Genomic DNA, 14,125 nt, shown 5'->3' with positions numbered 1-14,125 from the left:
GTGAGTGACAGAGCTGGTCTTCAATCTGGACCCGTCTGACTCAAAAGTACATGCTCTCCCTGAAATGACACTTAAACACACAAACTCAAAAATTCTTTTAAATGTTCCTCACCTGAAAAATAACTCCCCTTTCCTATATTTGAATTCATTCTCAAGCTTTCTACCTATGAGGCTTTAAACTTCAAAACTCTTCCCAGTATGTGCAGAAAACAAGCAAAGGCATCCAAAAGCAGAATTCTCCCCATCTCACTGCCCAATCCTATTTATAGACACTCATCCACCCCGACTTCTTCTGGCCATACACCAAATCTTAACCAAACTTCAGAAATTAGGTGAAGCGGGAGGTGACAATCGAATTCTCATGACTTTACCACTCCTCATCCAGGATAGTCTATCTAAAATAATATTTATTTCTTGGAGCCAGTTTTTAAAGAACCATCACTTGTAACAGTTTGAGGTCTTTCAGAAAGTATTTGCATCTAACGCACACCAGAGTAACACAGGAATGAGACCATACCAAGCAGCCCACAGAAAGCAGCATATGAAGCAACACAATTGTCACAATTGTGGCCAGTGCAATGCGCCGATTATCCTCACGAACAGCTGGCCAAAATGTCATTGCCAAGACCGAGCCTGAGATGCCCAGGGCCATCATGACTAGAATCCAACGAACGGCTTTCTGGGGGATAATCCACAGTATCTGAAAGAAGAGAGGAAGGAGAGGAGTTTGGGGAGGCATTTCAGAGAGGCATTTGTTCATTCCAGGCACATGTTGATAAAGGCCCATAAGCCAATCAACACTGGGCTCCCATTGCCCCTCTAGTTTCTCAGCAGAGCCTGAAGAAACACCACCAGCATGCAGACTGAGGAGAATGCTTTCATAAGGAAGGGCTTTAGATCCAGTGAAGGCACTTGGCTCCCCAGCCCCCCCATTCCTGTTGAATTTCTAAATTCAAAGGGTATTTTTCAGGCGTTAGGCTAGAAATAATGATGTAGGTTGAATTTCCAACCAAGGACAGGGCATTACCCAGAATAAATATGGTACTTACTGCTGTGGGGATATAAATGAAGAGTGAATATCCATAGACACACACAATCTCCAAAAACGAGTAGGAAACGATGTTCATAACTTTGCTGTTTCTCCACAGGAGGAAACCCCACAGTGCAAGAGGAACCAACCAGGCATAGGCATAGATGACTGTGGCTGCTATGGACACTGAGGATGACAGGACACAAATTTTAATCCCCATGAAGCCTTTCGTGCACTATCAGAGCACTTCCAGGACCTTACTGGACCTACTTCCTAACACATCCGGCTACTTCACTGGACCATGGGATCGTGCCTTACTGGTGTGCATAGTCCCTGAGCCTGGCACAGTACCTGACACAGAAGTAGGTGCTCTATAAACGTGCTGAATCTTTAGCATATGTCTTTGTGGTGCTGACCAGCAGTCTCTTACATGGTTTTTAAAATTTGTTTAATAACTAACAACTAATACTATTAATTATTTTTACTATTAAACTAAATTATGTAACTGAAATACTTCAGAGGGCCACACTACAAGTGTTTAAGTATACTGAGCATTTCAATCAAATAAAAGCCAACTAACTATCCCCTTGGAAGAACACGTCCTCTTTCCTAGTGTAACAAGAGCTGACACTGATTTCTTTAGCAAATTTATTAAAATGCCCTGGGTAGAGATTAACTTGCTCTGTATGCTATTTAGAGTTCTTTCTGTCTCTGAAATAGGGAGTTCCAGCTCACTGATGAATTGCTTAAAATATTCTCCAGTTTCACTTTCTTCTTTAAATAATTCTCTCTGTGGTGGAAAAGCTATTTAACGGCTCCTCAGAACGGCAATGTTCAGTATATTACTGAACCTCCCTCCTCCTCCTCCAGCAGCAACAGCACGCCCTAGAGGATTCGTTCTCCCTCTTCTGGAAGGGAGGATCATAATGCGTGGCTAAGCCCACAGCACCAGCCCTTCCTACATGAAAATCAGCAGGTAATTAATTTAAAGCTCTTGGTAAGAACAAAGCTACCCCTAGCAATTATGGTCAGACTCTGGTTAAGACATGCCATTGTCCGAAACATTGTTAGCTCCCAGAGCAGTTTTTTCATGTTGAGAACTCCTCGATTAAACCAAATGTAATTTTGCTGACCTACTGCTTTTTTCTTGGATAACTAAAAGAAGGGAGGAGGAATTACTACTATGGCTACAGCTAGCCACTGAGTGCCAGGCATTACACTGAGTGCTTTATTGAGAGGCAACATTGTATAACAGTCAAGGGCACAGGCTCTGGATGCAGAATACTAGTTCTGCCACTTATAGCTAAGTAACCCCAGGTGGTGAGTTACTTAACCTTCCTGCCTCAGTTTCCTCATCTGTAAAATGGGAATAATAACAGTATAGTACCTTATAAGATTATTAGTGTTAAATGAGTAAAAACAGGTATACTGAGAACACTGAGAAATAATAAATGCTCAATAATTAGCTTTTTATATTGTTAACTGACATGTAAACACATTATTTCATATATTCTATATCTCCACTTTAGAGATGAAGAAATAGGATCAGAGAAGCTAAGTGGTTTGGTCGAGGTCAAATAATTAACAAGCAGTAGAAGCAAGATCTGACCTTGGATGTGTGACTTATATCTTTTACATAAAATGGAAAACTGTTCATTGATAAGAGGCAATGACTATCTTACTGGTACATGCATCCCATGACTCTCTGATACTGAGATGCCCAGCCAAAGAGGATAAGAACAGACAAAGACCTGTCCTGAGCTTCCAAACCCTCAGGCAGGGTAAGTCACTCCTTTTTTTGGTCAATGTATCTATACATACCTCAGATATAGAAATTAACACATACCATTTATAGCAATATTCATTTACCTGTCTTTCTTTGCTTAACCAATGAGCCATTTGAAGTTAGAGTCTATATGTCATGTATAACATTTATGGAGTTAAACTCAAACGCCATTTGACAAATGCAGCTGAGATTTAATTCAGGTCTGACTCAATATGGGGAAGGAAAGAGGAGAATAAGGGGAAATGGGCATGGAGGGTATAGGGGAAAAAAGTAAGGAAGGATACACAGAGGCACACAGACACACACAGGTAATACATATCTCTATACATGTATATATATACACATACATATGTATGTTTGTGTATATATAAATGTTAACTATTACTTTGCATATTTCAACTCTTCATTCTTACAATTGCCCTATAATATAGATATTATTATTCCTATTTCACTAATAAGAAATCAGAAACCAAGAGAGATGAAATAGCCTGTCTGACAACATAGAAGTTAATGAGTGGTGGGGCTGGAACTTGAAGCCAGTGACATGGTTCCTGAGACCATGCTCTTATACAGTCTACGCACAGCCTCTCAATAGGAGAGCAGGCGGGCAGCGAAGGATAGAACTGAGAAAGTGGCACTGATCAATCTCCTAATCAAACCTCCTCATTTTGGGGTGGTCATCATCTGCAAGTCCCTAAAAGCTATTTTGTTTTTTGTTTTCTTTTTTTAAATTATCCAATATTACCACAGGAAAGGAAGTTTTAAAACAAGAATGTCATCTATAAGCCCAACACTAGGACACACTCATGTCTGCACTTTCCCTTCTAGGCCCTGACCATTTGTAGACTCCTCTTTAACAAAGTTGCTAATAGCACAGACATAAATTTGGATTATCAGTCTCCTATCTTGCTCTAGAGCTTCATAATTAGTGGCTACAAACCTAGCTAGTTGAGTTATCATGACTTAAATAACAATGCCCCTATTGTTTCCAACATTTGGACAACACAACTAATGCTACAATGGAGACTTTCATGCATACTGCTTTTTACATATTGTGTATATTTTTCTTTGGATAAATTCCAATTGCTATTGGGCATTCTCTTATAGTTTTCCAGAAGAGTGGATTCACAACATTGTGACTGTACTTAATCCCACTGAATTGTACAATTAAAAATGTTGATGTGGTAAATTTTGTTATGTATATCTTACCACAATTTAAAAAAAAGATTATATGTATATAGATGGGTGGTAAATTCTGAGACACTAGATATGTTTGAACCATGAAATACAGAAAGCAGGGGCTGCAACATCTACACATAGGGATCCAAAAACTCAGTAGGTAAAAAGAACTCATGGTTACAAACTGACAGCATTCTAAATGAGTCAAGCTGTTCACCAACCTTTTCGGAATTCGGGTACATAATGGTATGTCTTCTCTCCCAGATGGATTAAGAAGTTGGAAAGATTCCCACTAATTGCTATGGCAAAGACCAATGTGGCGCATATCCAAAAGGGGCCTGCAAAGGAGACCAGAAAACTCAGAGATAAGAAAATGAAGCACCAGTCTTCAAACTCTTACAGAATACTTCCCTATGTCCCTTGCCCTATTCATGTAAGCAAGGGAAAAGGAATTTTTGATGCATTCAATACTCAATGCAAATTTTCTTTTTTTGAAAGGTCGAACATACAACTCAGTAATTAGCTGCCTTAAAGACAGGGGGGATTGAAATGTAAAGGCCAAAACACCTCCCACAATTAGGTGAATAAAGGCACTGATTTGTTTATAGCTTCTTTTATTGGAGGATCACCAAAAAATAATTCAGGGACATTTTGTTAAACCCTCACCATCAGGATACAGGAAGCAAAAGTTATTTCCCTTATCTAAGTGCCAAATGTTAATGCCAGAGAAAAAAAGCTTCACTCATACAGATCCTTCTACAGTCTAAATGCAAGAGTAGGACAAGAAGAATGCTTCAGGGAAGAGTTAATTTAATCTACCAGTTCACCATGGGGGTATGTGCATGTGCGCGTATGTGTATGTGTGGGGGTATTTATGGCTTTATTTTTTTTCTTTTTTTAATTGAAAAAGTAATACATGCACATAGTTGTGTTTAAAAAGTACAGGATGTCTAGGCCATACTACTCTGAACAAGCCCAATCCCATCTGATCTTGGAAGATAAACAGGGTCGGGCTTGGTTAGTACTTAGATGGGAGACCACCTAGGAAGACCAGGTGCTGTAGGTGTAAAAAATAAAAAATAAAGGATTGTAAACTGACAAGGTCCTTGAAATTTGTGAGATCAACCAAGGGTTGCCTCGCCTAAAAAAAATAACAATAATAAAATAAATAAATACATACATAAATACAAAAATAGTAAAATTAATTAAGTAAGTAAGTAAATTTTCTTCTCTGTCTTCTAGCTATGTATTTCCCCTCCCCAGAGTTCACCATTACAACCAGTTTCTAGTGAATCCTGCCAGAAATTTCCATATACATATAAGTAAATGCATATTTGTGTGTATATGTGTGTATATGTTTATACAAATAACATACATCACTCAGAGCCATTGGCTCTCTTCTCCCCTCAAATACAGAAGCCCACTGATGTTGGAGCCCTTTCCTGCAAAGCACTGGGTGGACCTCTGACCTTCCTCAGACAACAGGGAGGTTGGGGGTGACAGTCATCCCTTGGCCCAGCCCTCTTACAGACTTCCAGTGCTGCTGCCTGAGTCCCAAGGGGAGCCAGCCTGTCTGTGGGCAGAGCTGGGACTCAGCACATCAATAAAAAAGTATGAGTATCTTCTCCACACTCAGGAGCCTGCCCCAATCCTCTAAAATTAAAATCAACATCTCCTCTTAGACAAAGTAACTTAATTTGCCTTGTTTGTAATGTCATTTGAAGACTTTCAAAGAACATACTCTTACTTGTAATCATGGCATTAATATAGCAGATAATTGCATTTTCTCCAAAATTCTTTGCAAGGGTTGCTATTGAAGCTCAGAAGCGTCAAATAAAATGCTGCATGCCTTGCCAACAGTGCACTGCTCCACCTTTTCAGGCAACTCTCATACTCACCTCAGTTCAACTGGCACATGGAAAAGAATCAAAACGGTACTACACATACCGTAGAGATCTGGATTGCTGCGGATATATAACCTCACAAAGTTTTTTCCTGGTATTGGCAAAAGAGAACCTTTTATTCTGTCAAAGACCTGCAAAACAACATAGCAGTAAGTCTACTGAAGATTTTTCTTTAAATAAATTCAACTACTGCAAAATTGAAACTCAGTTATTAGAGCTCTTATGATAGTATTTTCAAATGCTAGCAAACCTTTACTTCTGTTAGACTATAACCAGTAACAAAAGCTTTAACATTATTTGATTGTTTAACTGTAGAAGAAACAAGTCTCCAGGTGAAACTGCTTTACAAACCTGGTAAGTGTCTACATCAAAGAATGTTTGATAGTATTCAAACGTCCAGAAGGGGGAGCTTTTCTTCTGTCCAGCAAGTAACTGTCAGAGGTAAAATAAAACATAATGAACACAGAAGTAATTTTCTTCCTCCAGCTACACCAACAGAAAGGAAGCTGATCTAATGGAAAATCAAGTTGTACAAAAGACTAAGCTCTTCTGCATTCATTAGTCAATTTTGCAGTAATCATGCCTAACTCTCAGCCTGATGAAAAACAAGCTTGGGTTTTGAAGTCACACCAGAAGGCTTCAAATCCTGGTCCCTCCACTAGGAGGGTGCTCGGTCAAATCACTAGACTTGTCTCAGTCTCAGTCTTCGTTCTTTTTATATATACACACACACGAACATACACATACAGAAAGCAGTCAAGATAAATATTTTCCTGCCTCACCCCCTCAAAACCTTATTATCACCACCTGAATTCTCAAAAATGTGATATATTAATTCACTCGAAAATACTGAAAACTTAAAATATACAGCTCTCACAAAAAACAAAATTCTAATTTAGAAGAGGGACACAAGGTGGGTCACACCTGTCCCAACAGCATAGCTGTTTGATGGCAGAATATAGGCCCCATGCCAGTATTCATGACTGCCATCTTCGAATACTTAAAGAGGATTCGTCGAGCAAAAGGTTCTGATGGAATCGGAAGCTTTGTAGGACAAGGGAAGGTAGTACTATAGGTAGATAACTTTTGTTCATTATAAAAGAAAACTATTTCACAACTAAAGTGTCCAAACAGTGGCCACAGCTGCTTTACACGGTAATGAACAGCTTCTGGAAGTATTCAAGTTGTCTTTCTGACGTACCACAGACAACATCAATATCTTGGAAGGAAAGCTGAAATTGAGGAAACCGAAGGTTCTTCCCAACCCTAATATTATAAGATATTGAATACCATAGACCCATGTTCCATAAGCTAGGCCAAGGAATACTGGTAACCTCTCCCCTATTCAGACAAAATTAAGATAATGGACAGCACGTTTTCAATGAAAAAATTTTTCCCCCTATACCATTCTTAAAATTTTGAAGCCTGCTATTGCTCAGTGTGATGGTTAATTTTATGTATCAGTGTGTCTGAGCCAGATATGAGGGTGTCTTGGATGAGATTTATATTTAAATCAGTGGACTTTGTGAGTAAAGCAGACTGCCTTCCAAAATGTGGGCAGACCTCAGCCAATCAGATGAAGGCCTGAATAGAAAAGGCTGACCTCCTGAGCCATGAGGGAATTCTCCAGCAGATTGCCTTCAGACTTCATCTGCAACATTGGCCTTCCTGGTTCTACAGCAGAATGCCTTTGGACTTAAACTCCAACTTTTCCTGAGTCTCCAGCCTATGAGCCTACTCTATTCAGATTTTGGACTTGCCAAGCAAGCATCCACAAATATGTGAACCATTTAAAATATATCTCTTTCTTTATATATACACTTATTGGTTCTAATTCTCTGGAGAACTCTGGCTAATACATTCATCTATACTAAAAATCACTCCTGTCTCCTTAGGGAGTGATTTTAATAAGTACTTAACATACACTAACTCTAACATAGAGAGGAAGAACACAGACTCAGACTCAGACTGCCTTGGTTTAAAATTCCATCTACCACCTGCCAGTTGTGTATACTGGGGCAAGTTACTTAAACTCTGTGCCTCAGGTTTCCCATTTGTAAAGTGAGGATAGAAATAGTTCCTGGCATACAGGGTTGTTTTGAAGATTAAATGAGATGATCCAAGTAAGGAACTTTAAATGATGCCTGGCAGCTATTAAATTCTGAATAAATATTAACTATTGTAATGACAATGATAATAGTCAACATACTATTCTTGTATTTCAGATGAAAAAAACCTAGGCTTAAGGAAGTTAAAGTACCTTACCCAAGACACATAGCTATTACTACTGGCCAGACCAGGATTCAAAGTTAGGCTTCTAAGTCTGAACTCCTGTCACAATATCTAGCATATAATGGTATTTAATTTAGCATAAACTTTGGTACTTAATACCTTCAGTTTCCTGTATATCATTTAGTACTTACTTTGATATTTCATGGATTTCCACAAGGAGCACCTGACACCCAAGAGCGCCAATATTTTAACAAGCCCGAGAACCCACTGCTATAAACTGGGAGCTCTCTAGTGTATTATAGTCATGAGTCCATTTACAAAATATTACTGGAAATATGATTTTTCTGGAACACAACAGTGCACATAGAAATAAATCTTTATAATCAAAAAAGCCGCCCAAGAATCACCATACAGCCATATGCAGAAACCCTGAAATCTCCATAGAATCTTCCCCCTCCCTCTCTCACCCTTTGCCACGAAGTCCTACTGAGCTCGCCCTCTATACATCTGTGTCCAACTGGAGTTCAGGCTTCATTGCCTCTAGCCTAGACCACTTCAACAGTTTTCTACTGGGTCTTCTGGCCTCTAATTCATACTCCACATGATCACCGTATCTTAAATATCTTTAAACGTATCTGGCTATGTTGTTTAAAATCTTTCAATAGCTCCCCATAGTTTCCAGAATATAATTCATATTCATTGCATCGAGTCCTGCCTACCTGTGTAGCCTCATCTCCTAACCTCACCTATCTTTTGTTTCCAATGTATGTGAAGATGGGAGATGCGCTGTCTATACCGTGTTCCTTCATGCCTCTGTGACTTCACCAAATTGGTCCCTTTGCCTGAATCACCCTTCCCCGCCTTCCTTCCCTGGCTACCTCCTACTCTTTCATCAAGACTCGGTTTAAGTTCACTAACTCCAAGAAGCTTTCTGTAACCCGCTTCTCTCTGTTCCCACTACTCTGGTGCTCCCCTCCACCAGTGTGCTTCCCATGTATAACAATGGTCTGTTTGCCTATCTGTTTATCCCCGCAAGGAAGAGGCCACTTTTTGTTTCCATTGCCTGGCACTCTATTTGGCACACAGGAGACAATGAATAAAAGCATAAACATATTTTTCAAAATTAAAAGAAAAAAGCAATTGCAAAGACAAATTTGAACCTCGGTTTTGTCAGAGTCATCATTTCCCAGTAATTCATCATCCTCTTCTCTCCCTGAGCCTCTTGAGGAGCCCGGCTGATGTTTGGGGATTTCACCAGGATCCTCGATGCTTATTGTGGTGGCATCTGGGTTTGCTGCTAGAGAAGTGACTACATCACCAAACTCTGAAATCAATTAGAACATAAGGGCATCAGAGACCTTACCCACACTGAAATGCTATACTTTTAAAGACAAGCTGTTACAACCTTGTCTTTGCTATAGACTCTGTCTGATACCAATCACAAAAGGCTCTGAAAAGAAAATCTCAACTAGAAGTCAAACTGACATAGAAAAATGATTATGAAGACAACAGAATTTGGAGTCAGACCTAGATTTTAGTCCTGGCTCAGCTACTTACTAACTACACGAATGTGAGTAAGTAACTTCACCTCTGTAAGCTGCAGTGGTCTCATCTACACAATGGGGAGAATAATACTTAAAAGAATGTTGGGAAAGTTAGGAATGTTACCTAAGTAAAGTTCTTAGCAGAGTGTCTGGCCCGCAGCAAATACCCAATCTAAATCTCTCTTCTTTGATTCAAGTACAAACAATTTTAATGGAAGTTATTTTTTCCAATAAGCCCTATGTAATCACTGTAGAAAATATGGGGACAAATATGAAAGTAGGAGCCGCAGAATAAAAATCACTCTTGGGGTAACCACTATTAATTTTTGGTATATTTCTCTTTTCTCTAACATTCATACCAGTGACGATCATTTATTCACTACATGCCTACAATGTCCAAGTTCTAATTTAGGATGTGATATTACTATGTAAACAATTTTGTATCCGGTTCTATTTAGGATTACATAAAAATGATATTTTCATATTATATGAGTCTTTACAATGATAATTTATGTGGCTACATAATATTCCATCAGCTAGGGTGGAAGAGTAGGAGAGAGACACCATAAGTTAACGCAATTATTCCACTGTTATTGAATGCCTGGGGTGTTTCCAACTCTTCATTAGTACCAATAATACTGTGAGGAGTCTCTATGTAGAGAAAGCTTTTTGGGTTATTGACTTAGGATGAAGACCTCTCAGTGCAATCACTAGGTTAAAGGGTGAAAACCATTTTTAAGGCTCTTGAGCAATATTGTTAAACTACTTTCCAAAAGAACCTCTGCTATTCATGTCCACAAGTAATGACTGAACCTTCCTGTCTCTGGGTATCCTAACAAACTTTATTCAGTTGCTCCTGAATACAATTCAGGGCAGCTCTAGAACTTGGCAGGACTAAGACAGGGTATCAGCAGGGCACCGTTATAACATTACAAGCATGGCATGAATCCTATAATTGGCAGTAGGATGGGGCTCTTCGATAACTGAGTCCACTCTTACTGCCTTCCAGCTATGCAAATAGTTTTATGGAGAGAACTAAAGTGACTGAAATTAATTAGATGGCTCATATGTTACAATTACTTAAGTTCAGTCTCCAGTGTTTTGTCTGTTGAAGCAGCATGAGGCTCAGCAGTGAGGTAGTCCTTTCAAGTTAAGACTCTCACACTCCATGACCTTAGGCAAATTATTCCATATCTCTGAATCTCCGTCTGTTCAAATATAAAAGGTAGATAATATCTATCTTACATAGAGATTTGGAGAATGATATGAAATAAGTATTATTATAGCTATCATTTATTGATTGGACAGGGCATTGACATTTAAAAAGCAATAGCTTACCAGGGGCAACGGCATGCCAGAAGGAAGAACAGAGAGTGTCATGTTTTAAGTAAAAAGAACAAAGAGATTCAAAGGAGGGCAATAAGTCATCTAATTGATGGGCTTAGAAAAGGCTTCTTGGAGAAGCTGCTATAATGATGGTCAGAGTGATGGGGATAGCATTTCATGCAAAAGAAATGCAATGACAAAGACCCTAAATGTGTCCTGTGTTTGAGAAATAGCAGATGGCATAGTTTGATTGGAACAAAGGATGTGTATACCTCTCACATGATGACTATTCACATATTCTGCTCTCTATTAATTATTCTTGTCCATCTCTGCTCCTTGAGGGAGAGATTGGTATGTTTCTTATTTCTACCACCAATATTCTCTGCTTCTACATCCTGGCATATCCCATGCTATGTTTTGCCTCTGTTCCTTTTCTGACACAATATCTTCCACCTGAGGGGTCCTAAACTCCACTTGTTCATCTAATACTACTATTCTTCTCAAGAAAAGCCTTCCATGACCCCGCAGCATCCTATGTTCTTTTTTAAAGAGCAGAGTCATTAACATAGTTTATAAAGTCCTGCGAGATTAAACTCCTGTTCCTTCTCAAACCTCACCTTGTGATAGCCTCTCCCATCATCTATGCTCTGGCGTGTTGGCTTTCTTTCAATTACTTAGGAAAAAAGAAATTAAGCAGACTTTCTCCCTCCACAGGTACTTCGTGTATCCTTTTCTCTATGCTTGAACTTTCTCATACTGTACTCCTAGCTAAGATGGCCAAGGAAGGCCTCTCTAATGAAGTGAGAATTGAACAGAGTGAGGGAACAAGCCACAGGGCTATCTGGAGTAACAATGCCCCAGCAGGAAGATAGCACAAAAGCCCTAAGCTGTGAGGGTACTTGGTGTCTAGGAGGAACAGTGACAAAGCCTGCATGGGTAGAGAAGAGACAGAAAGGGCAGGAGTAGCAGGAGATTAAATCAGAGGCAGTGGAGGGCTGGATCACATAGAGCCTCTGAAGTGCAGAACAGGCTCTGGCTTTCACTCCAAGTGAGATAGATGCCACTGGAAGGTTTTAAAGGAAAACTCTAGCTGCAAAATACCTACTGTAGCAAGTCAAGAGAAGAAGCAGGAAGACTAGAAGGAAGGTTAAGGGCTGTAACCCAGACAAGACGTGGTTGTGACCTTGAGCATGGTGGGAGAGTAGTAGAGGTGGTGAGAAGTGGTCAGATACTAGATGTAGTTTGAAGATGGAACTGACAGTATTTGTTGATGAAATGGATTTCTCATATCTCTTCCTCAGATAGTAGTGAGATAGCACAGGTGTGAGAGTAGGCTGCCTGGGTTCAAACTCTGCTTTCCCACTTAATAACTATGTGATCTTAAGGCAAATTACTTAATTTTTCTGTTCCTCAGTTTCCTCATTGGTAAAACAGGGAGAATAAAATAACTAATTCATAAAGTTGACATAAGGATTAAATGAGTTAATATTTGTAAAGCATTTAGAACAGTGCCTGCCATATACTAGGAGCTACACAAGTGTTTACAAGACAAATAAGTATTCATCAATCCCAAGTCTATGAACTTTTCCTATGGCACTTTCATCGTTTGTGGATTATTTAATATTTAAATAAGATATTTACATAACCGTTTAACAAACATCTCCCTCACTAGGCTGAGAGCTTCATAAGGGAAGAAGCTGGCTGTTTGTTCACTCTTCTATCACTGATAACATAGAACAACTTCTGGTTCATGGTCACACTCATGAGATACTTACTGATTCAGTGAATAAACAACCTGATCATATTTCATCACAATCATCTTTTTATACTTTTATCTATGTTAGCAGTATAAAAAATTTCTCTTGTATCTAGTACAGTTCTAAGCACAAAGTAGATGTTCAATAAATGTTTGTTGAACTAAAGCAGGAACTCTACAAACATTTCTGTAATCGCTGTACTAAATTTATGTTACCATCTGAAGGGCTATTTGGTAAAAAAGAATAGCTGGTATGGACAAACAGAGACACCTGAGTGTGACCAACGTTCTTTAACCAAGACGTTTGAAATAACCTTCTTTAATGTGTATTCCAGTATAGCAATGAAAATCTGTTGCTGTGACTGCAGAAATATTGATCATAGAGATAAAGGTGGGCACTTAACTAATGTACCTTCAAACTGCAAGTCATCTACAGCTGCCATTCAGCCAGTGGGTCTTCTCCAAATTATAAGGAATCAAATTTGCAAAGGTCTAAAAGGGAAAAATGAATAAACTTAATAAAATATGCCAAAATAAAATATCTGCGAATAAATCTTATTTCAGCGTTCAAAATGGTATTTGCATCCCTTTTTAGTAGGGTTTGCTAGGTTTACATAAAGAGAGCCATTTAGCATCAGATAATATTAAAACTTATAAAGAAACTAATTTGGGGGCGGGGAGCAGGATCCAAAGTTTCTATCCAATCTCACTCACTGTGTGTTAGGGATCAGGTGCAACCCAGAGATGAAAGGATGAGAAAAAGGAGGCTAAGGGTTCAGAAAGGTGGCTGTGAGGACAATAAAAAGCAAAGGCCTTTCAGCTGAGCCGGCGGTTAAGGTCACAGGCTCTGGGGTCAGACAGACCTGGGCTTCATTCCTGAAATGAATGCTGCTGCTTCTCGCTGTGTGACTGTGGGTTCCTCGGGGCTTCAGTTTCTTCATCTGTAAAATGGGTTCGTAATGGTACCTACTCATACGGTGTTGGGGGCCATTAAATGAGACAGTAAGGAGCTTAGTGCACAGCTAAGCAATTAGTAGGCGCTGGAGTGATGGCGACCCTACAGCGTGGGGCACCCTGAGCCCACCAGGCAAGTCTGGGAAAAGAGCTGCCCACAAAGTAGAGGCAGTGTTTTAAGTAGAGGAGCTGGGCCGCAGGGACCTGGTGGGCGGGAGATCCCAGGCCCGCTTTGTTCCGGGCCAGCCCCGCACACCCGGCTGCCTCACCTCTGGGGTCTCGGCGTCCAGCCCGTCCCAGGATGGCTCGGGCCTCAGATGCTCCGCACAGATTCTGGTCCCTCCGAGTTGCCGGAAGCCGGAGATCCGGGAGGCGGAACTTCTCCACCTCCTCCGGGCAGAGCTCCGCCTCCTT

The 14,125-nt window shown here is 39.9% G+C and overlaps 1 protein-coding gene and 1 pseudogene across 6 annotated transcripts in view; one reads left to right on the top strand and one right to left on the bottom strand.

Moving 5' to 3' along the window:
- The window catches only part of YIPF1 (Yip1 domain family member 1), a 22,616-nt gene extending 8,511 nt beyond the window's left edge, over positions 1-14,105 (bottom strand). For 2 of the 6 annotated variants that reach the window (XM_011370456.2, XM_023536820.1), the window contains exons 1-8: positions 13,981-14,081; positions 13,170-13,249; positions 9,292-9,455; positions 6,251-6,331; positions 5,943-6,030; positions 4,217-4,333; positions 1,050-1,216; positions 518-700 (exon numbers count right to left, since the gene is read on the bottom strand). In XM_011370456.2, coding sequence (XP_011368758.1) covers positions 518-700; positions 1,050-1,216; positions 4,217-4,333; positions 5,943-6,030; positions 6,251-6,331; positions 9,292-9,455; positions 13,170-13,200 — 831 coding nt within the window. In that variant the 5' untranslated portion in view covers positions 13,201-13,249; positions 13,981-14,081. Of the gene's footprint in view, positions 1-490; positions 701-1,049; positions 1,217-4,216; positions 4,334-5,942; positions 6,031-6,250; positions 6,332-9,291; positions 9,456-13,169; positions 13,250-13,620; positions 13,699-13,980 lie in introns of those variants that run through there. The other 4 variants (XM_011370452.2, XM_023536818.1, XM_011370453.2 and 1 more) reach the window with 4 other exon arrangements.
- Positions 4,944-5,061, top strand: LOC111745951 (annotated as a pseudogene).
- Positions 14,106-14,125: the final 20 nt, after the last annotated feature.

The sequence above is a fragment of the Pteropus vampyrus genome, unplaced genomic scaffold (genome assembly GCF_000151845.1).
Source record: "Pteropus vampyrus isolate Shadow unplaced genomic scaffold, Pvam_2.0 Scaffold170, whole genome shotgun sequence".
Lineage (NCBI taxonomy): Eukaryota > Metazoa > Chordata > Mammalia > Chiroptera > Pteropodidae > Pteropus > Pteropus vampyrus.
The sequence above is the reverse complement of the archived record's forward strand: the minus strand, read 5'-3'. Positions and strand labels throughout refer to the sequence as shown.